The following is a 21112-nucleotide window of genomic DNA, read 5'->3' on the forward strand; positions in this document are numbered from 1 at the left end:
CGGAGAACACTCTCAACGGCTAAAATACAGTCTCTCCCTGCTCTTCACAGCAACCCCGTGGTAACTGCCAGACCCACTTCCGCAGACTGCCGAGTAAGTAAACTCATTTGGGGAGCAGATTCTTTCTATTTATTAAATGCCACATCACTTTAGTTGCTAAGAAATAAAGAGACAAAACTGATATTTAGCATTTAATATGGAGAATATTAGGGGATGTTATTCCACAAGCTACCAAATATATGTATGACAAGTTACATTAAAAAATAAAATACCAAAATTTTTAAAAATGCTATTCAATGTGACTTAGGAAAGTCACACTAAATGTCCTTTAACCTTCAGAATATGTTCCTTGATGTTTTCCTGACCATTGCTTTATTTACATATTAAAATAAAAAACAACTTTATACTCCACCCTGAAAAATCCTGGAATGGTTTTTCAAGTAGCTTCAAATCTGGAATGTAACTCTCCACACATAACACATTTCCTATGGGAAAATGCTTTCCTGGTTTATTAAATTTGGAAAGTTTTAAATATGAATTCTCTAGATTTTATCTCTACCATGATGGCACTGCCCTTCATAGCTACTCCTCATTCCTTCAGTTCTCATCTGCAGAGTCTCATGGGACTTATTTCTGAAAGCTTCTGCCCCCACATTCCAAACACGATGGTCTCTCTCTGACTTAGTTGACAGGAGTGTATTTTTAGGACTTCCTGCTTCTGCATCCCATCTCCATTATCATCGAAAGTCCCCTGAGGGTCAACGTCTGTGAGAAAGTTCCTAACATCTACTTCATTCTAATTTCTCACTTGTGAGTTTTTCGATGTATACGAAGCCCTGAGTTCCAACAGAAGGATTTCCCACATTCAGAGCATTTCCACGGCTTCTCTCCTGTGTGAACTCTCTGATGCTCACTGAGGGACGACTTCTGAGTGAAGGCCTTCCCACATTCACCACACTTGAAAGGTTTTTCTCCTGAGTGAGTTTTCTGGTGGATCTGCAGGGACGCCTTCCTGGGATAGGCTTTCTCACATTCGCTGCATTCGTAGGGTTTCTCTGTCGAGTGAGTCCTCTGGTGTATGATGAGCTGGGATTTCCCACAAAAGGCTCTCTCACAGAAACTACACTCGTACGGTCTCTCTCCCGTGTGCGTTCTCCTGTGTATAACGAGGTATGACTTGCTGCTGAAAGCCTTCCCACACTCGCTGCACCCGTAAGGCTTCTCGCCCGCATGCGCTCTCAGATGTGCGGTGAGCTGCTCCTTCCTGCCAAAGGCTTTCCCACATTCGCCGCACTGGTAAGGATTATTTCCCGTGTGGATTCCCTGGTGGACGACGAGTTGCGTCTTCATATTGAAGGCTTTCCCACAATCGCTGCACTGATAGGGTTTCTCCCCCGTGTGCATTCGGATGTGAACCAGGAGGTAGGACTTACTCCTAAAGGCTTTCCCACACTCGCTGCATTTATGGGGCTTCACCCCTGTGTGCGTCCTCTGGTGTACGACGAATGGCGACTTCAAACTGAAGGCTTTCCCACACTCGCCACATTCATACGGTTTCACGCCCGTGTGGCTTCTCTGGTGTAAAAGCAGCTGTGATTTCCAACTGTAGGCTTTCCCACATTCGCTGCAGCCGTAAGGCTTCCCTCCCGTGTGAACTTCCTGATGGACGATGAGCTGGGACCTGAAGGAGAACACCTTCCCGCACTCCCCGCAGGAGTAGGGCTTTTCTCCCGTGTGCACCCGCTGGTGAGCGTTCAGGTTTGACTTGGCACTGAACGCCCTTTCACATTTGGTGCACTCGTAAGGCCTCTCTCCCGTATGAATTCTGAGATGCACAATCAGCTGGGATTTACAACGAAAAGCTTTCCCACATTCATTACACACACAGTTTTTTTCTATACTATGAGCTCTCTGATGCTTAAGAAAATAGGATTCTTCATATCCGTGGAACTTATCAGGGTTTTTTCTCAGACAGCTTTTGGCTGAAGCTGAGCTTTGTGTCAGCCTTCTTCCATGTGTGTTATACTTATGGATTCTCTGTCCTGAAGGAACACGGGTTCTGCTCAGACGACGTCTTCCAAATGCAGCACAAGTGAAACTTCTCTCAACATTTTCAAACTCATCTTCATTTTCCGGGCACCATTCTTTCCAACCTTCTAGGAAAAATAAATATATATGCATATATATTTTTTAATTGTCGATGTAGCTGATGTGGAATTAGAGAGCTACAGAACTGCCATGTAATGAGCTTTTTTTTTCTTAATAACAGGCCTCAGACACTGGTTCCAAAGAAATACTAGTCAAGCCCAGGTGTGCCATTATCTGAGCTTTGGAGCATGCAGAACCGCGTCAAACAAAATCCCATTATGGAAATGGATGGCAAATTAACAGTGATCAAAAGCGGTTTTTAAAACAGAAGCTTAGGGCCACCCGGGTGGCTCAGTGTGCTGAGGGCCGACTCTGGTTTTCAGCTCAGGTGAGTGGAGGCCACGTTGGGCTTGTGCTTGTGCTCGAGAGTCTCTCTCCCTCTGCTCCCTCCCACCCTCAACACCCCCCCACCATGGTCTCTCTCTAAAAAAAAAAGAAAAGAAAAAGAAAAAGAGAACAAGAGGCTTAAAAAACTTAGCCTAGAGGCACATGGCGGGGCTCAGTTGGTTAAGTGTCTGCCTTCAGCTCAGCTTATGATCCCGGGATCCTGGGATCAAGCCCCACATGGGGCTCCCTGCTCAGCGGGGAGCCTGCTTCTTCCTCCCGCTCTGCCTGCCGCTCCCCCTGCTTGTGCACTCTCTTGTCAAATAAATAAATATATCTTTAGAAAAAAGAAAAAAAAGAAACAAAGAAAGAAAAACTCAGCTTGCACTTAGGAGCCAATACCATTAATCTTGTATCTGAATGTTATTATTACAGCAGCTTACTCAAAAAGTGAATTCAGAGGATACAGGGTAACCAGCGTATAACATTCGGATAGGTACAATAAGACATTAAAAGTAAGACTGAGTAAGCCATAGGAAAATTAGGGGCAAGAGCATTCCAAACAGATGGAAAAGCACATAAAAAGTTCTTGAGAAGGGCACACCTGGATGGCTCAGTGGGTTAAGCCTCTGCCTTTGGCTCGGATCATGATCCCAGGGTCTTGGGATCGAGCCCCACATCGGGCTCTCTGCTCCATGGGAAGCCTGCTTCCCCCTCTCTCTCTGCCTGCCTCTCTGCCTACTTGTGATCTCTCTCTCTCTCTGTCAAATAAATAAAAGTAAAAAAAATCTTTAATAAAAAAACAAAAAGTTCTTGAGAAGGGAACACCTATTTGGCACAGTTAAGAAACAGAAAATATGGGACACCTCACTGGCTCAGTCAGTGCAGCCTGCAGCCTGTGAGTCCTGTTGTCAGGGTCATGAGTTCAAGCTCCACATTGGGTGTGAAGCGTACAAGTTAAAAAAAAGAAAAATATTTTGTAAAAAGCCTGGGATAGCTAAAACCCACTGAGTGAGAGAGTGAGGCAAGAACCAAATAGGCAGGCAATAAGTTTTCATCTTACCCAAAGAGTTTTAACTAGAGGACATCTTGATTCATGTTGTGCTTTTTTAAAGGGTTTTTTTTTTTTTAAGATTTTTAAAAATTTATTTATTTGACAGAAAGAAAGAGAGACAAGTAGGCAGAGACACAGGCAGAAGGAGAGGGAGAAGCAGGCTCCCCGCTGGGCAGAGAGCCTGATGAGAAGCTCAATCCCACATCCCGGAGACCATGACCTGGACCGAAGGTAGAGGCTTAACCCATTGAGCCACCCAGGCACCCCTTTTAGAGTATTTTTTTTTTTTTAAGATTTTGTTTACTTATTTCTGAGAGAGAGAGAGAGAGAGAGCACGAACAGGCATGAGCAGCGGGGAGGGGCAGAGGGAGAAGCAGGGTCTTCACTGAGCAAGGAGCCCAATGCAGGGGTCGATCTCAGGACCCTGAGATCATGACCTGAGCTGAAGGCAGAGGCTTTAACCCACTGAGCCACCCAGGCGCCCCTTGTGTTGTGCTTTCTAAAGATGTTTGGCTGTTATGTAGAAAACAAATAGAAGAAGGGCTGAGAGACAAACAAGAAAGCCCTTACGGTAGTGCAGGAAGACATCATAATGGTTTGGACTAAACTCCGGAGCTGAGCGCATGTGGAACGCATCTGGAGAGAACCAAGAAAATCTAAAGGACTGGGTGAAGGGTAAGGTGAGAGAAGGGGAGGCTTCAAGAACTCCAGATTTTAGGCTTGAGAAACAGAAGGTGCTGGTCTCTGAAAGGGAAAATGTTTGGAGGAAAAATGAAGGACTTTATTTGGGATCTGATACACTAGAGATCCCAGCAAATACACAAATGGAGAGGAGACAGCACGTAGGCAGCAGACCGAAGTTTAGTGCCCGGGGAAAAGCAAGAGTCAACAACACCTAAAAGGTCTTAAACACCACGAAGGACGAGACCTTCCAGGGAAGGTGAGTAGATGACATGTGTGGCCTGATAAGGATGAGGCCCAAAGGAACATGATGCTGAGTGTGAGGCCCACAGGGCACCAGGAAAGACGCACTCGTCAGGGGCACAGCCTCATCGTGTCACTACAGCTGTCCTGTGGGGCCACCAGGGAATCTCCTGCCTCCTCTGGACCTCCCGATAAACCTTTTCTCCCCACTCATGTGGCAACAGTTCGCATTACGGTTTGTGCCTCAAAGCAGGGCCATTCAACTCAAGGACAGGGGTGAGAATACCAAGACCAGCGGCTAGAAGACTTCTCAGGCTTGAATCTATGTTCAGACAACTTTCAGTAGTTGGTATTGGCTTCACAGAATTACTCAGAAAAAAAGAAGACAGACTGGAAGCTTGTTGGGTATTTTTTTTTAATATTTTATTTATTTATTTGAGAAAGAGAGACAGAGATAGCGAGAGAGAACATGAGTGGGCAGGCAGAGGGAGAAGCGGACACCCCACTGAGCACGGAGCCCAAAGCGGGGTTTGATCCCAGGACCCTCGGACCACGACCTGAGCCGAAGGCAGCCCCTCAACCGACTGAGCCGCCCAGGCATCCCCGCTTGTTAGGTTCTAAAGGAAACCTAAGCCTGGTCTGACAACAGCCTATGATTCTGTAGCCCCAAACACGTCCAAATCCGCACCAACAGACAGGACCATTCTCCCTGAGTGTCACCTTATCCCTGGCCATGCTGGACAAAAAGAAAAGACTGGAGTGAACAGGAAAGTATGCCAGTGTTAGGGCAGGAAGTCGTCTTTGACTTTCTTTCTCAAAGAGGAGAGTGTGCGATGGGCCAGTGAGGGCGGCTACCCTGCCTCCACCCCTCTGCAGAGGAGCTTCCGTGGGGGCTTCTGAATCCTTCGCCGCTACTGCACGCGTCTAGAACAGACCAGTGGTCTTGTAAGCCCATGTCGGTTCGGGCTGTGCGGCCGCAGCCACACCAGTCTGAAGGCACCAGTCTGAAGGCACCACACACATCTCAAGAAATCCTGGGCTTGCAACTGGACTCAGGTCCAGGACGAGAACACGTGCTGCCCGGGCTGGGGAGGGGCCGGTCATCGCACATGCGGACACCCGCATTTTTGAAGCTACACAGGTGGAGAGAAGGGCCTGCGTGCGGCACACGCCAAGGCGGGACTCACACCATGTACCGCACAGCCACGGGAACTTCCCTTCTTCCGTGCACCAGACCTGGCCAGTGAGGACAGTCCGTGTGCTCCCCCAGGACCCCTTCCCGCCCCCGCCTCGCGGCCAGCTCAGGCGCCGGCAGGTGCGCTGTAAGGTAACATGCCGGCAGGCTTGTGAGCCCAAGTCTGGGGACTGGTGAGGGGGAGCGTGGGGAAAGAGACAGGACTTATCCCTGAGTCCCGCGGTGTCTGTGTGTGACACCTGGCAGGGAGGAACCCACCGGGACAAAGGAAAAGAAAAGCAGAGCATCTGGGGTGAGGAAAAGGAGGCCTGGGTCGCCGACATCACCAAGCTGCTTGCTGCGTGCGTTTGTCTCACGGAAGTTAGCCAGCGCCGGCCGCGCGCACCTAACGCCGCGCGAGGGGAGCGGAGTCTCAAGCGGACCGCACCGAGCGCAAGCCCAAAGCCCGGCTCGTCCCAGGACCCTGAGGTCATGACCTGAGCCGACATCAAGACTGAGCCACCAGGCGCTCCTGACATCACTAAGCTTCTGAATTCAGCCGTCGTGCAGCGGGAGGACCGTCCTGTCCTGCGGGAGACAACCGTCACCTGAGACTACAAACTCCCGATTCCTCACTCCGGTTGAATCAGAAACGTAAGACACTGTTTATTTTCTCAGCCCGCGGACAGGATGCGTATGAAAACAAATCCAGCAGGAACAGCTAAGGAGAAGACCAAGAACTTGAGCTGCCCGCGCCCGAGAGAACAGCGATCCAGTCGGGTGACACCCGAGGGACAGGAGCTCCGAAGACGGAACGGTGGCAAGGCCGCAGCGGTAGGAAGACCGGCCGCGCGGTGAGCCGGGAGCCCGTGGAGCGAGCCCAAGCGCGGGGAAGCCAAAGACGAAGAGCTCCTGAGACTGAAGAGTGGGGCCGCCCGGGGCTCTCTGCGAGGAGGTAATCCGCGGCACCGGCACCGGAGCGCAGAGGGCTGAGGCCCAGGGCGCCGGAGGGGGGCGGGGGGAGCGCGTCACCGCCGGGCGGGAGAACGCTCAGCGGAAGAGCCCTCGGCGGCCCGGCGGGAGGACCGGCAGATGCGGGAAGAGCGCCTCTGCCGGGGCCCAGTCCCGCGCGCTACAGGGGGGCGGGGAACGCAGGTGCGGGCGTCCCGGCGCGACTCGGTGACACGGGGCTGGCTTTCAGAACCGTCCGAGAAGAGCCCGAGAAAGCAAGAGCTCAGACGTCGGTGAGAGGAAAGGAGGCAGAGCGGTCTCCTGCCCGTAGGGCAGGGAAGACGAGGCGTCTCCCCGCGGGAGGCAAACGGGCAGTCGGCAGAAAGGACAGGGACAGCGCGAGCCACACGACGAACTCTGGAGGCGCGTTCGGCTGACACCACCCATGACCTCGCGAAGGAAAGCAACGAACCCCGAAAGCGACATCCTGGCAGAGCACGGGTCACACGGGCACGCCCGCCGCTCAGGCCTCGGAGAGAACAGGGCAAGCGTGGGCCAAGCCGCGGTCCTCCCCTTTCCGGAGCAGCGTCTGGGGCTCCTCCCGGGCGCCCCGGGGTCCAAGGGCTTGGAAGCAGAGCTTCCGCGCAGCACTGCCTGAGCTCCACGCCCACAGCCCAGCTTCCTGGTCCCCGCGCACCCACCTGGACAGCTCTGACGGGAAACTTGGGCATTTATTATCCATGGCTCCTCTCCTTGCTCCAACTTGAAGATTAAATCGGGTTTGGTACCATGATACCCTGTTGGTGGAAAATCATAAAGGATGTGGGCCAGGCTGCTGGGGACTAAGGGACCCAGAACTACACAATGAAACTGCTCGCTCGCTCTTGGGGGAAAGACCGCAGTGAGGATGAGGGCCATACAGGCACTCGGAGTCAGTCTGACGTTCAAGCCCATAACCGTGAAGTACTCTGGAGACCTCAGGGCAGACCAACAAAAGAACAAGGGTGCCAATTCGAAAGGCACAGCCTGAGACCACGGAGAAGCCGCACTTACCCACAGACACCAGGTGGCTATAGTTCTCCAGGATCACGTCCCTGTACAGGTACTTCTGCGTCGAGTCCAGCAACTGCCACTCTTCCCAGGTGAACTCCATAGATATATCCTTGAATGACAATAATCCCTGGAATAATATACATCCCATTCAATCGGATACAATCACGTTAGGTGACACGGAACAGATGTACAGTAACTGGGAAAGGAGAAATGTTCCTCCGGAATGCCTCCTGTGCCCAGGTCAGCACTGACTTCCAGAATGAAAACAAAACAAAACAAATGAAAACAAAACAAAAACCAGGGAACCTGGGTGGCTCAGTCAGTTAAGCATCTGCCCTTGGCTCAGGTCATGATCACAGGATCCTGGGATAGAGCCCTCTGCTGGGCTCCCTGCTCAGCATGGAGCCTGCCTCTCCCTCTTCCCCCTGCCCCTCCCCCTGCTCATTCTCTCACTCACTCGCTCTTTAAAAGGAAAAACTTTTGAGCTTCCATGTGCACATATTGTTTTTGGTCCTGAAGATTCAGGATGGACACAACCAACTTCTGCCCTCAAGCAGCTTCCAGTCTGGGGGCGCCTGGGGGGCTCAGTGGGTTGAGCATCTGCCTTCGGCTCAGGTCATGATCTCGGGGTCCCGGGATCAAGCCCCGTGTCAGGCTCCCTATTCAGTGGGGAGTCTGGTTCTCTCTCTCCCCTGCCCCTCCCCCTGTTCTTGTTCAGGGAATCTCTCAGAAAATAGAATAGAATAAAATAGAATAAAATGAAAAGAAGCTTCCAGTCTTACAGAGGGAAACAAACAACTATACACGGGGACAAAACAGGTGTTGTAAGTCTCTGATTAAGAAAAAAAATTATCTTAGGGCGACTGGGTGGCTCAGTGGGTTAAGACTCTGCCTTCAGCTCAGATCATGATCTCAGGGTCCTGGGATTGAGCCCCGCATCGGGCTCTCTGCTCAGCGGGAAGCCTGCTTCCTCCTCTCTTTCTGCCTGCCTCTCTGCCTGCTTGTGATCTCTGTCAATCAAATAAATAAATAAAATCTTTTTTAAAAATTTAGAAAAAAAATTATGCGGGATATATTATGCCCAGAGACGGAGAAAACGATTCTAAACACACGGGAAGGTGCGGCTCTCTAAACTGTCCTCTTGGCAGATGCTCAACCCATCTTGAGTCTTGCAGAGTGAGAACTTGGCACAATTTGAAAAAATAAAATAAAAAAAGGCCAAACAGATAAACTCCTGGCCTTCTTTCAAGAAAATAAGGGGCCCATTACCCATTACTGAGGTCGACCAGGGCTCACTCCCGCACAGACCCTGAGCCAGGAGCCAGTGCTGCAGAGCTGCAGATGCTGGAAAAAGGGCGGGCCGGGCGCAGCAGTCCCTACCTTGAGTTGTGAGGCAGTTCTGTCTGTTCAACCTCTCAGTGAGGCTCCTGACAGCTCTGTGAACCTCCCAAAATGCTTGTAGTAAGTTCCTCTCCTGGGACCGAAAGAAACTCCTAACAAGCTACAGGTCCTCACGAGATCATTCAACAAGCATTTCTGAGGCACCACCGATGGGCCAAGATTGTTCCACATGCTGGGGGCTCAGCCATGGACACAGTCCCTGGACTTGGTGCATTTCCGTCCTTGCAGGGGGAGGTGACAGTAAACACATAACCACCCAACAAGCAGGTGGTGACAGCACTCTACCAAGACTCAGGCAGGGTAAGGGGAGAGAGTCCAGCGAGGCAGGCGCAGGCAGATGGAGTGATCAGGAAGCTCTCTGGTAAGGGACTACCTGGGTAAAACCCAACCGATGGGAGAACGATACCAAGATTTGTGCAGAAGAGCCTTCCAGGAGGCATGAAAACAAAGGCCCAGGCCTTCGGGGCTCACAACGTATGGTAAGGACCTGAGATTTCATTCCACGTGAGGACAGGCCACCCCAAGGCCTCGAGCAAGAGTGGCATGCTCTGATTCCCACCCAAGATCATTCTGACTGCTGTGGAGAAGGGACGGTCCTGGATCTGGGGGCGATAAAGGTAGCTGGAGCCAGGGTGGGAAAACTGGAGTAATACGCAGTGGCCGGACTGTGGGCATCAAGTGAAGAGAGAGCAGACAACATCCTGACCGGAGATGACCAGCACACAGAGATGGATGTTGAGGAGGACAGCAAGGATCCCGGCCACGTAAACTGAAGACGCTGCCCTTTAACGAGGAGAGGGTGCCTGAGGGATGAGAAATGAGGGGAATTCCTTCAGAATTCCCTGAAGCAGGCCACTGGGGGAAGGGAGGGAACATCTGGGACAACCATCTGGGTGTCCACTGAGCCCACAGTCAGGAGGAACTGGTGTGTGTTCAGGGATTTCAGTAAACCAGGAATCTGGTATCTGTTGCCCTCTGGGAACTTCTGAAGATGGAGGCTTCTGGAACATTGTGTAAAGGCAACTGAGAAGTGAAGTACCGAGATTCCTGGACTTAAGCACCCCTGACGGGCTCCTGACGCAACAGCACTGACTGCAGACAGAGAGACCCAGGAGGGAAGAGACAGTGAGTGCAGTTCTGAGGGAGTCTGCAGAGATAAGTGAGAGAATTGCTCACGACATGGCGATACAGCGTGAGGTCATGTCTCAGGCCCTAAGCAACCGCCTGGTGCTGAGCACCACCCACCTGACAAGAGGAGCTTCTCTGGTCTAAGCACTGGGCTTCCCAACCGAGGAGGAGCCCCCATAGGAGGTGAGAATGAAGGGACAAGCTCCCCATCTCTCCTCTGCAGCCTGCGTGGGGAAGAAGAGGAGGAGGAATTACAAGTGTGGACTGGAGGCCCAAAGCCCAAAAGTGACCAGAGAAGATGAGACCAGAACATCATGAGTGCTCACTAAGACAACCCCTGTGGCCAAGGAAAGGGAGAGTGGACAGGCACGTCTGAGGCTGTGTTGTAGAAAAATGAGGCTGTGACTTCCTGCATTCCGATCCCGCCCAGGCCACTTGTCAAATCAGCGAATTTTCAGCAGAGGAGAAACCCAAGCATGACACACCATGTGATCGTGTAAAGGCTTAAGGCAGATGCCACGAGAGTGAACATAGACCAAAGAGGCTGAGTATGGAGACAGAATGGAAGAAGAGAGTAAGAGTAAACTGTGAGGCTTATTTTAAGCTTTTTACTGTATTGTGAACTTGATAAGCATAAAAATAAAATATAGAGAAACCATTGAAAAATTTTTATTGGTCAAGAATGGTAAAGACGTGAAGAAATTAGAAATAGAAAACTATTAAGAGCAAGAGAGAATCCATAACTCTAAGATAAAGATTTTTAAATACATGAGACTATAACATAGAGGCAGTTCTACTGTATGCAGCAAAGAATCACCCCTGTGCGAAGTCACACGGCAAACCCACAGGGAATCCGGGGAGAATGGGGATGGGGCATGACACCTTTGTCAGCAACACATAAGAAAGAACACCAGGAACCTATCAAACATAGTAGCAGTTTCACATGTTTACTGTTTAAGAAATAATAAAATGACAAGATACCACTTTACCTTGGAAAAGACCTGGTGTTTGGACATAAGAGGGGCTGCAGCTGATCATAAAGTGGTGGAAAGGGGGCTGTGTGAAGCCAGACAGAAGGTTCACACTGTTCCCTACCAAATCCATGGTGCTGAATTCACGTTTTTAAAGCAGACATGGTGGCAGACCTGAAGATATTTGTTCCAGGAGCACCTGGGTGGCTCAGTGGGGTAAGCCCCTGCCTTTGGCTCGGGTCACGATTTCAGGGTCCTGGGATCGACCCCCGCATCGGGCTCTCTGCTCAGCAGGGAGCCTGCTTCCTCCTCTCTCTCTTTCTGCCTGCTTCTCTGTCTACTTGTGATCTCTCTGTGTCAAATAAATAAATAAAATCTAAAAAAAAAAAAAAAAGAAAGTAGAAAGAACCCAAGTTGGCCCAGAAGGAAGTAAAAAAAGCAAGACTGACTAACCCATGATCAGAAAGCACACAGAAGTACAACTGAAGGTACACCCTCCTGTCCAGAGAGACCGCGCGCCCACACTACACCTGACAGTAAGTTCTATCGACATTGCAGGGACATCAAATTCCCATCATGTCTCCCCCGATGAGGCGCCCACAAGCCACAGGATGCTCTACAGTGCATGGCACAGACTTGCACAACCTCCCAGACAAACCAGGCAACTACAGCACGAACTGCAGTCTTACTCGTTTACCATTAACTCTGATCAAATTATCTGGATAAAAATACTATTAGAGTACAAGCCCTGCACACACATACGGAGCAAACTATAACAAAGAAATTTCTCTAAAAAATTAAAGCATGGTCCAAAATTAACAACAAAAACACAAAAAAACCCATCCATGAAATAAGCCACATCAGGGGACGCCTGGGTGGCTCAGTTGGTTAAGCAGCTGCCTTCGGCTCAGGTCATGATCCTAGCGTCCTGGGATCGAGTCCCACATCGGGCTCCTTGCTCGGCGGGGAGCCTGCTTCTCCCTCTGCCTCTGCCTGCCACTCTGCCTGCCTGTGCTCGCTCTCTCTCCCTCTCTCTCTGACAAATAAATAAAATCTTAAAAAAAAAAAAAAATAAACCACATCAGTACACAGCAGAGAACAGCCAACCAATCATCTCAATGGATGAAACAAAGTAATGCGGTGAAACTCAACCCTTCTAAAAACCCCAGCTCTTCCCAGGTGAGTCAAGTGCTGGGTGTTTCCGTCGCTGGGGGCATCCGTCCAGCCTGAGAACAGGCAGGGGAGCCTCTGATGCCCCACGGACAGCGGCCTTTCCCTCCAGTGCATGTGCGGAGGCCGGTGAGCACAGGAGCTGGGCTGGCCTGGCAGACAGATCCTCCCAGTCTCAAGGCACTATGCAAAGAACTGTAGAGAGGAGCCTGTAGTAACCGTCCCCACCCTTACCGCTGAGACCGCAGGTGAACGCACCACAACCAAAGTGGCACCCTGGTGCCTGTTTGACGACATCATCAGTCCTCTCCCTATCTGCGTGGCAGAGGAAAGGGAAACACTCTGGTGGAAGGTAACACTAAACTTTGGTCTCTGTGGTTGTACCAACGCAGGCATAAAATAGAAACTTGTGAGACATGTGAAGAGGCAAGAAAACAAGACTGAGAAATCCAAGGAAAAAGCACACAACACAGACTCACAGATGACCCAGAAGTTAGCAGACAACACGAGAAACAACTGTCATAAGACATACTATTACAAATACTTAAAAGTACAGAAGTATACAATAGTTTGCAAGGAAATTAGAAATTTATTTTTAAAAACCCAAGGAGACACTGAGAAATAAAGACTGGCTATCGTATTAACCGAGCATCAGCACAATGTCTGAGTACAGGACACCCATCCTGGGGAAGATGCTCCAAGCGAAGGGGACAAACCACCGCTGGCCTGTGCTGGCGGGGCACAGAGCCGTTTCAGCGCGTCGGGAGTGTCTGGTCGTGTTCACCAAACTTAAACACACACACACACGCATCACTCCTAGACATATGCCAAGTGGCTGTCCACCGGGAGCGAGAGTCTGTGCCCTTGGGAATGTCTGGCACCGAGACTTCTGTGCCGTCGCGTGGGGACAGAGCTGCTGCTGCTCTCTGAACGGGCAGAGGCCAAGGACGCTGCTCAGCGTCCTGCGATGTACAGGACAGTCCTCCACAGCGAAGAGTAACTCAGTCCACAATGTCAACAGTGCTGAGGCCGAGAAGTCCTGGTGTTTGCCCAACAGAAACGAGAAGTGATGTCCCTCAAAAGTCGTGTACAAGGGGCGTCTGGGTGGCTCAGTGGGTTAAAGCCTCTGCCTTCGGCTCGGGTAGTGATCTCGGGGTCCTGGGATCGAGCCCCGCATCGGGCTCTCTGCTCAGCGGGGAGCCTGCTTCTCCCTCTCTCTCTGCCTGCCTCTCTGCCTACTTGTGATCTCTGTCTGTCAAATAAATAAATAAAAAATCTAAAAAAAAAAAAAAGTCGTGTACAAAATGTTTATACCAGTGTTACTCATAACAGCCAATAACTGGACGCAGCCCAATGCTGGGGATGACTATGTCTGTGACAACACCAGAATATAGCAGATAAATTATAAAACACTCATACAACAGAGTCTATCATACAACTTGGACGTCAGTCACAAACTATGCTAAGAGAAGCCAGATACTTTACTGTACAATTCCAATTATATTCAGTTAAAAAAAGAAAAACAAGGCAAAATTAATGATGTTGCAACAGGAGTAAAAAAGTATAAATAAAGCAGTGACCCCTGGGGGTGGGGGGAGTGACGACAGGGAGAAAAATGGAACCTGCTAGGCCACTGGAATTCTTGACTTTGATTTGCCTTCAGCACACGCTCTGATTCTGTGGTGTGGAAAAATATTTGGTCATTCAGATGTCCAAAACGCTTCTCATATGTATTCGGTCTTCATCCATGGTTTTCTGGTTCAGAGCTCTTAAAACCCTTGGAATTCCCTAAATGGGATCACGGTATCTTTTGTTATGTTAATGAAGCAACGTCTGGAAAGCCCCTAGAGGTACCCGACCAAAGGGCAGCTGGTTCCCAGCAGAGTGTCCCCCATCTCTGGGTACACAGTGACAGAATGAAGCTGAATTCTCAGACAACCTGCTGGTCCAAGAACTGCGTGATGCTGTGTGTAGGGAAACTGCACCCCCAACCCTCTCGCTGGAATTGGGTCCAGGAACCTAAAAGAATATAAACACTCTACTTAAGATTTATGCATTTTACTGTAATTTAGAACTCCATTAAGTTTTTAAGAAGCCAAAAGAAGCTACAAATGGATAAATATGTACAAAATCGTCACAGATACAACTACAAATGTATTTTTTTTTGTATGGGGAAAAACAGAAACAACGTTACATAGTGTGAAACCCGTTTATGTAATAACCCAAACAAACCAAACATTTTAAGGATATAAACGGCTGTAGGGGCACCTGGGTGGCTCAGTGGGTTAAGCCTCTGCCTTCGGCTCAGGTCATGATCTCAGGGTCCTGGGATTGAGCCCCACATCGGGCTCTCTGCTTAGGAGGAAGCCTGGTTCCCCCTCTCTCTCTGCCTGCCTCTCTGCCTGCTTGTGATCTCTCTGTCAAATAAATAAATAAAATCTTAAAAAAATAAAAAAGGATATAAATGGCTGTAGACAAACATACATAAAAAGATCTAGAATATAGACCAAATTGATTATCTCTGAGGGGAGAAAAGGGATTAGGACAGGAGGGTAATTGTAAGACTTAACTGTGTTTTGGGGCGCCTGGGTGGCCAAAAGAAGCCACAAATAGATAAATATTTATAAAACTGTCACAGATAAACTACAAATGTATTTTTTTGCATGGGGAAAAACAGAAATAATGTTACATAGTGTGAAACCCATTTATGTAAAAAGCCAAACAAACCAAACATTTTAAGGATATAAACAGCTGTAGGGGCGCCTGGGTGGCTCAGTGAGTTAAGCCTATGCCTTGGGGTCAGGTCATGGTCTCAGGGTGCTGGGATCAAGTCCCGCATCAGACTCTCTGCTTGGCAGGGAGCCTGCTTCTCTCTATCTGCCTCTCTGCCTACTTGCGATCTCTTTCTCTCTCTCTGTCAAATAAATAAATAAATAAAAATCTTAAAAAAAAAACTTAACTGTGTTCTAAGAGAATGCAGAAAAGTATCATATATGTCACCAAAAATTAAAAGAGATAGGAATATATCCATACATGTACAGAGTTGTTCGTGGTTTCAAAGTCTGTAACAGTGACAAGCTCAACAACCTAAATTTCCACCAACAAGAGAATACCTAAATAAGAATATGGTACATTCATCTTACAGAGACATTTTCAAACTGTAGAATAATTATACACAGTACGATGCAATTCATAAAAACAAAACTTTTCCAGGGTGTCTGGGTGGCTCAGTGGGTTAAAGCATCTGCCTTCAGCTCAAGTCATGATCTCGGGGTCCGGGATCAAGCCTCGAGTCGGGCTCTCTGCTCAGCGGGGAGCCTGCTTCCTCCTTTCTCTCTGCCTGCCTCTCTGCCTACTTGTGATCTCTCTCTCTCTGTCAAATAGATAAATAAAACCTTAAAAGAAAGTTATAAAAAAAAACTTTTCCAATGTTTAATTAAGCACACCTAAAATTCCACATCATCACTATAATATTCATAAATAATTTTAATTAGTTATTTTTGAAAATTTAAAATGTATTTGTGTCTCAAAAGAATACAAAATTTCAGAAGATCAAAAGCTGAGGCCTGAGAGCAGGAAGCAGGAAGCCCTAGCGGTTACCAGCTGTGGGACCCAGGAGGCGAGTCCACGAGCTTAAATGCCAATCAGAGAAACGGTTCAATAAAACATGGCCCATTCGCACTGCAGGATCATAAAATGGAGCTATTATAAAAGGAAACGCCCATCTATAGGTATTGCCATAAAGAAATCTAAAATAAATGTAAAAGAAATGGCAAACTAGGGGCGCCTGGGTGGCTCAGTGGGTTAAAGCCTCTGCCTTCGGCTCAGGTCATGATCCCGGGGTCCTGGGATCGAGCCCCGCATCGGGCTCTCTGCTTACCAGGGAGCCTGCTTCCTCCTCTCTCTCTCTCTGCCTGCCTCTCTGTCTACTTGTGATCTCTGTCTGCCAAAAAAATAAATAAAATATTTTAAAAAAAAAAAAAAAGAAAGAAATGGCAAACTACACAATTCATAGAAGAGAACAAAATATAAAATCTTGTTTCCTGTAGAAAGGGTCTGGACGGAAACCCCCAAGCTACTGACTACCTCTTTTTCAAACTTTTAGGTTTTTTTTTAACTTTAAGTAGGCTCCTGGCCAATTTGGGGCCTGGCTCATAACCCTGAGATCAGGAGCCTGTTACTGACTGACTACCTCTTGATATTAGAGGAAGGAAATGATAACCAAATGGCTTTGGCTGCGTTACTTAGAATCCCATTTTCCAAAAGGGGCAATTAAAAATGTTTATATTAAAAAGGAAAAGCAATGAAGCCATTTCCATACTAAAATGCAAAACAGCCACCAGGGCACATGATCATACATGCAAAATGCAGAGAAAAACAATGGGAAAGTTCCATAAGAAACCACGGACGGCAATCTTTTCCGGGGAGCAGAACAGGAGGGTGCAGCACTCCGACACTGACACGGACACATTTGTGTCAATGAAAATGAGAGGGAAGGGAAAGAAAGGAGGAGAAAGAGGAGAAGGAAAAGAAGGGAGGGAAGGAGGGCTGGGGAGAAAGGACGAGGTGTGTAGGCAAGAGCTGGCCTACAGAGATGAAGCGATGCGGGCTGGAACAATAAAGAAGGGAGGAAAGTTAGAGTGTAATGCTTGTGCTCGCACACACACACACACAGAGAAAACAATAGAGCGAATATGCTAAAATGTTGACAATTCTGGGTAAAGAGGTTTTTTATACAACAGTGCACAGGAGTAATTATTTTTTTTTTAAAGATTCCATTCATTCACCCATCATTTGACACAGAGAGAGAGCACAGGCAGGGAGAGGGGCAGAGAGCCCGATGTGGAGCTCGATCCCAGGACCACGACCCAAGCCAAAGGCAGACACTTAATGAACTGAGCCACCCAGGTACCGCTGTACAAGAGTTTTTTATACCATTCTTGTGATTTCTCTAGCTTCAAAATTCTTTCGAGATTAAGTAAAATTAAAAACTCCTAAGGCTTTCCAGTATGAGCCTTTCCCTCACTTCAAGGGCTCTACTAGTCTGGCCCGGCTGCCGTGCCATCCCTCTCCACTCCAGCCACAGGCTTTCTTTCCACGCGAGGCGGCTGCAGCTTGCTTGGAATACAACCCTAGAAATAAAAGTCTGGAAGGCTTCCTCCCCGACCACCCCCAGCATCCCATGATGGTCAAGTCGTCACTCAGATGCTATGTAAATGTCGCCTCAAGAAGGGGTGCCAATCTAAGCAAAGCAGCCACTCAGTCGCTCTCTTCCCCGTGCTTCAACACTCACGTCTCTGTTTACGATGCTCCTCTGGTATGTCTGACCATCTCCCATACCCAGCATGGGGTCATGGACCCTGTCAATCTTGTCCGTCCCAACATGCCCTAGAAAAATTACCTGGTGTAATAATCAATTAACGTTTGTTAAATTAACATGTGCACTCAAAAACAAGGAAATGCTATTCACATTAAAATGTAAGAGGCATAGGGCCGCCTGCGTGGCTTAGTCGGTTAAGCATCTGCCCTTGGCACAGGTCATGATCCCAGGGTCCTGGGATTCAGCCCAGGGTTAGGCTCACTGTTCAGTAAGGAGCCTGCTTCTCCCTCTCCCACTGCCTGCCGCTCCCCTTGCTTGTTCTCTCTCTATCAAATAAAATATTTTTTAAAAAAAGAAAATGTAAGAGGCATTAAGAGCACAACTCTGAAGATACTGCCTTGTTTGAATCCTAGCTCTGCAACCCTAGTCTCCTTGGATCCTTTACGAATTTGGGATCATGGACAGGCTTCCCAGTTTCTTCACCTGTAAAGTGGGGACATACTTCCCCATAAGGTCATGAGACTTTAACAACTTCATACACATGAAATGCCTAGCTAAGAATGGTACCCACTAAAATTATCCAATAGTTTTAAAGTCTTCGTTTAGTCTGTTTACTTACTTATTCTCCATAAGGCATGACTCTGCTCACTTCCTTCATCTTTATTTATTGCTATTGTAAATACAATGTTTTCTCTCACTATACTTTTCATATGGTTTTAAGAATAAAAATATCCCGGGGCACCTGGCCAGCTCAGTTGTTAGAGCATGCCACTCTTCATCTCGGGACTGTAAGTTCGAGTGCCACACTGGGCATAGAGATTACTTAAGGAAAGAAAATAATGAAAAGACCCTTAATTTTAAGATTAATTGTCTGACTCATGTCACTCTGTGAACTGCCTCGTTCCTGGCACCCATACTCTTCTTGTCACGCCTGAAGCATCATACCACCTAAAAAAGGTCTTTACTGTCACTAATCATTTCTTTACATTCCACCATTCACAACCTTATGCAATCCAGTTTGCAACAAGACCATCATCTCTCAGGAAGTGACCATTCCGACATTCTTTCTGGTACGGAAAAATTGCTTAAGACATAAATACGCAAAGCACCGGGGCGGCTCAATCATTAAGTGTCTGCGGTGGACTCAGGTCATGATCTCAGGGTCCTGGGATTGAGTGCCAAGTGGGGATCCCTGCTCGGCAGGGAGTCTGCCTCTCCTTCTCTCTCTCCCTCTGCCCCTGCTAGCCTGTGCTCTTTCACTCGCTCTAATAAATAAAATCTTAAAAAAAAAAAAAAAGACTTATAAATACCCAAGTCCAAGAAATACTGTTTGTCTCATGAAATAATTCTCTGAGGGATTTCATATCACAGCTTTTATGAAGTTCCCTTTTCTCAAATTTGCAGGGAAAGAGCCACTCTCCAAACTTACACCTCTCTTGCACCCCAGGCCTTGTGCACCGCCGTCATTCCTTGTCTTTGCCACAAACCCTCCACTTCTCAGGGCTCTATTCCCTCACACCCTGAGCCTCCACTCGCATAGGGAGCTTTCATCTGCGTATTTCCAGGTGAGAACTCCCACTTGAGCTGCAGACTCGGTGCAGGTATCACACAGCCAACACCTACACAGCTGCACCCTTGTCCTGGACGCCTCTCCAAACAGTGCTCCCGGGGGGAAGCATCGCCACCCGTGCAAGAAGTCAGGAGTGCAGCCATCACCTGCTGACCCCGCCAACCGCTGGCACAGCCCCGCGGGTCCACGGCCCTCCCCAGCTCTAAAACTGCTCCTTCCTGCTTCCTTAACAAGGACCCTCACTATCCTCAGGGTTCAGGGTCCGAGGCGGGCAATAAAGTGTAACTTCCGAGGGTGCGGAAACCAGGAACGTTTCTGGAGATCAGAGACGGGGAAGGAAGCGCGGGGAGGGACATGAGAGTTTGAGCGCTGGCGGTGACGGTGAAGAGATAGATGGCTGTGCCCGTCCTCAGCGCCCAGCCAGCGTTTAAAGACTTGTGCATCCCTACTTACCCAACACGAAGCTGTCCGGAACGTGCCGGCCATCCCGCGCTGTTCCCTGCAGGCTGCGGAGCAGAGAACCGAACCGTGAGGGTCTCCCTGCCGGCCTCATCCGCGCCCACGCACGGGGAACCTCCCGCCCCACTGAAGGAGGGTCCGGGGCGGAGTGCCTCACAGGGACACGGCTTCCGGGCCTGGACACAAGCAGTCGGAGCGGCCCTGACACGGGAGACCCCGAGTCCAGGCTGGCCCCGACCACGCCCCAGACCTACCGCGGGGGCTCAGCCGGCCAAGCTGCTGGTCTGCACAGGATGCTCCGGGCGGGGGCTCAATCTGTCCCTCCGCCTGGTCCGGAGCCACAGATATTCAGAAGTCCGCGGGCCCGCTCCGGTCCACAAACGCCCAGGCGGAAACAGCCCTGGAGGCGCGTACCCCACTACTGCGGCGGGTGCGGCGCAGAGGAAGTACGTCATGCGCCGAGGCACCCGATGAGACGGCGCCCAAAGAAAACTACACCTCCCAGAATCCTCTGCGGAGGGGCCGGCTTCTCGCAGGGGTTTCCCGGGAAGGCTGACTTGGACAGACGGGGCGGAGACTCAAGGGACCCACAGGTGGGGGCCAGGCGCCGCAGGCGGCCTCTTGTCCCCTCCGTCGGGCGTCGCCGCAATCCAGCTTCAGTGCCAGGACGAATGCTGAGGCTTGAGGTCAAGCAATACGGGGGTCCGATCACCAGGTATAGAAGAGAAGGACGCTCCTAAGGGCACAAGCTGCAGGTCACAGGGTCACACGACAGTCCTGCCCAGCAGGGCACTGGCCGACGCAGCCAGCGCCGCGTCCAGGAGACCCTGCGGTAGACGGAAAGACACCGAAGACAGGAACATACTGCCGGTCCAAAATAGATCAAACAATTCTCTTATTACAATGCAATGAAACTCTAAATAACATGAGTTTAGAAGTCTTTTCTGCCTGAAAATCTTTTTTTTTTTTTCCCAAACAGCTTTTTTTTTTCTTTAAGATTTTATTTATTTGTCAGAGAGAGCGAGCACAAGCAGGGGGAGCAGCAGGTAGAAGGAGAGGCAGACTCCCCTGTGAGCGGGGAACCCGAGGCAGGACTCGATCCCAGGACGTTGGGATCATGACCTGACCCCCCCAGACGTCCCTCCCAACAGCTTCCTATTCAACAATTATTTTAATGAGATAGGGAAATAAAGACAAAAGTGTAGACAACACTCTATAAGCATTTATGGGAGAAACAGCAGTGATAACAGAAAATCTCACAATCTTGAGTAATTATAAAAATAAACACTAATGGGCACCTGGGTGGCTCAGTTGGTTGGGCAACTGCCTTCGGCTCAGGTCATGATCCTGGAGTCCGGGGATCGAGTCCGACATCGGGCTCCCTGCTTGGCAGTGAGTCTGCTCTCCCTCTGAGCTCTCCACTCTCACACTCTGTCTCTCAAATAAATAAATAAATAAATAAATA

General features: G+C 49.3%; 2 protein-coding genes across 4 annotated transcripts; one reads left to right on the forward strand and one right to left on the reverse strand.

Annotated features, from left to right (window-relative positions):
* Positions 1–21112, forward strand: part of LOC111139764 (zinc finger protein 84) — a 128048-nt gene that overhangs the window by 55031 nt on the left and 51905 nt on the right.
* LOC111139769 (zinc finger protein 26) lies at positions 179–20035 on the reverse strand. Of its 4 annotated transcripts, none has more exons than XM_022492146.1 (6): positions 19902–20035; positions 19642–19694; positions 17592–17699; positions 7629–7755; positions 7277–7372; positions 179–2153 (listed from the first exon to the last, which is right to left on the reverse strand). In XM_022492146.1, exons 2-6 carry the CDS (start codon positions 19672–19674, stop codon positions 805–807), a joined length of 1713 nt encoding a protein of 570 aa, XP_022347854.1. In that variant the 5' UTR covers positions 19675–19694; positions 19902–20035; the 3' UTR covers positions 179–804. The 4 variants fall into 4 exon arrangements, with proteins under 4 accessions (XP_022347854.1, XP_022347853.1, XP_022347856.1 ...); XM_022492145.1 differs by having other exon boundaries at positions 179–2156; XM_022492148.1 differs by lacking the exon at positions 17592–17699 and having other exon boundaries at positions 179–2156.

This window comes from Enhydra lutris, unplaced genomic scaffold (genome assembly GCF_002288905.1).
Source record: "Enhydra lutris kenyoni isolate GAN:26980312 unplaced genomic scaffold, ASM228890v2 scaffoldscaffold117, whole genome shotgun sequence".
NCBI classification, from domain to species: domain Eukaryota; kingdom Metazoa; phylum Chordata; class Mammalia; order Carnivora; family Mustelidae; genus Enhydra; species Enhydra lutris.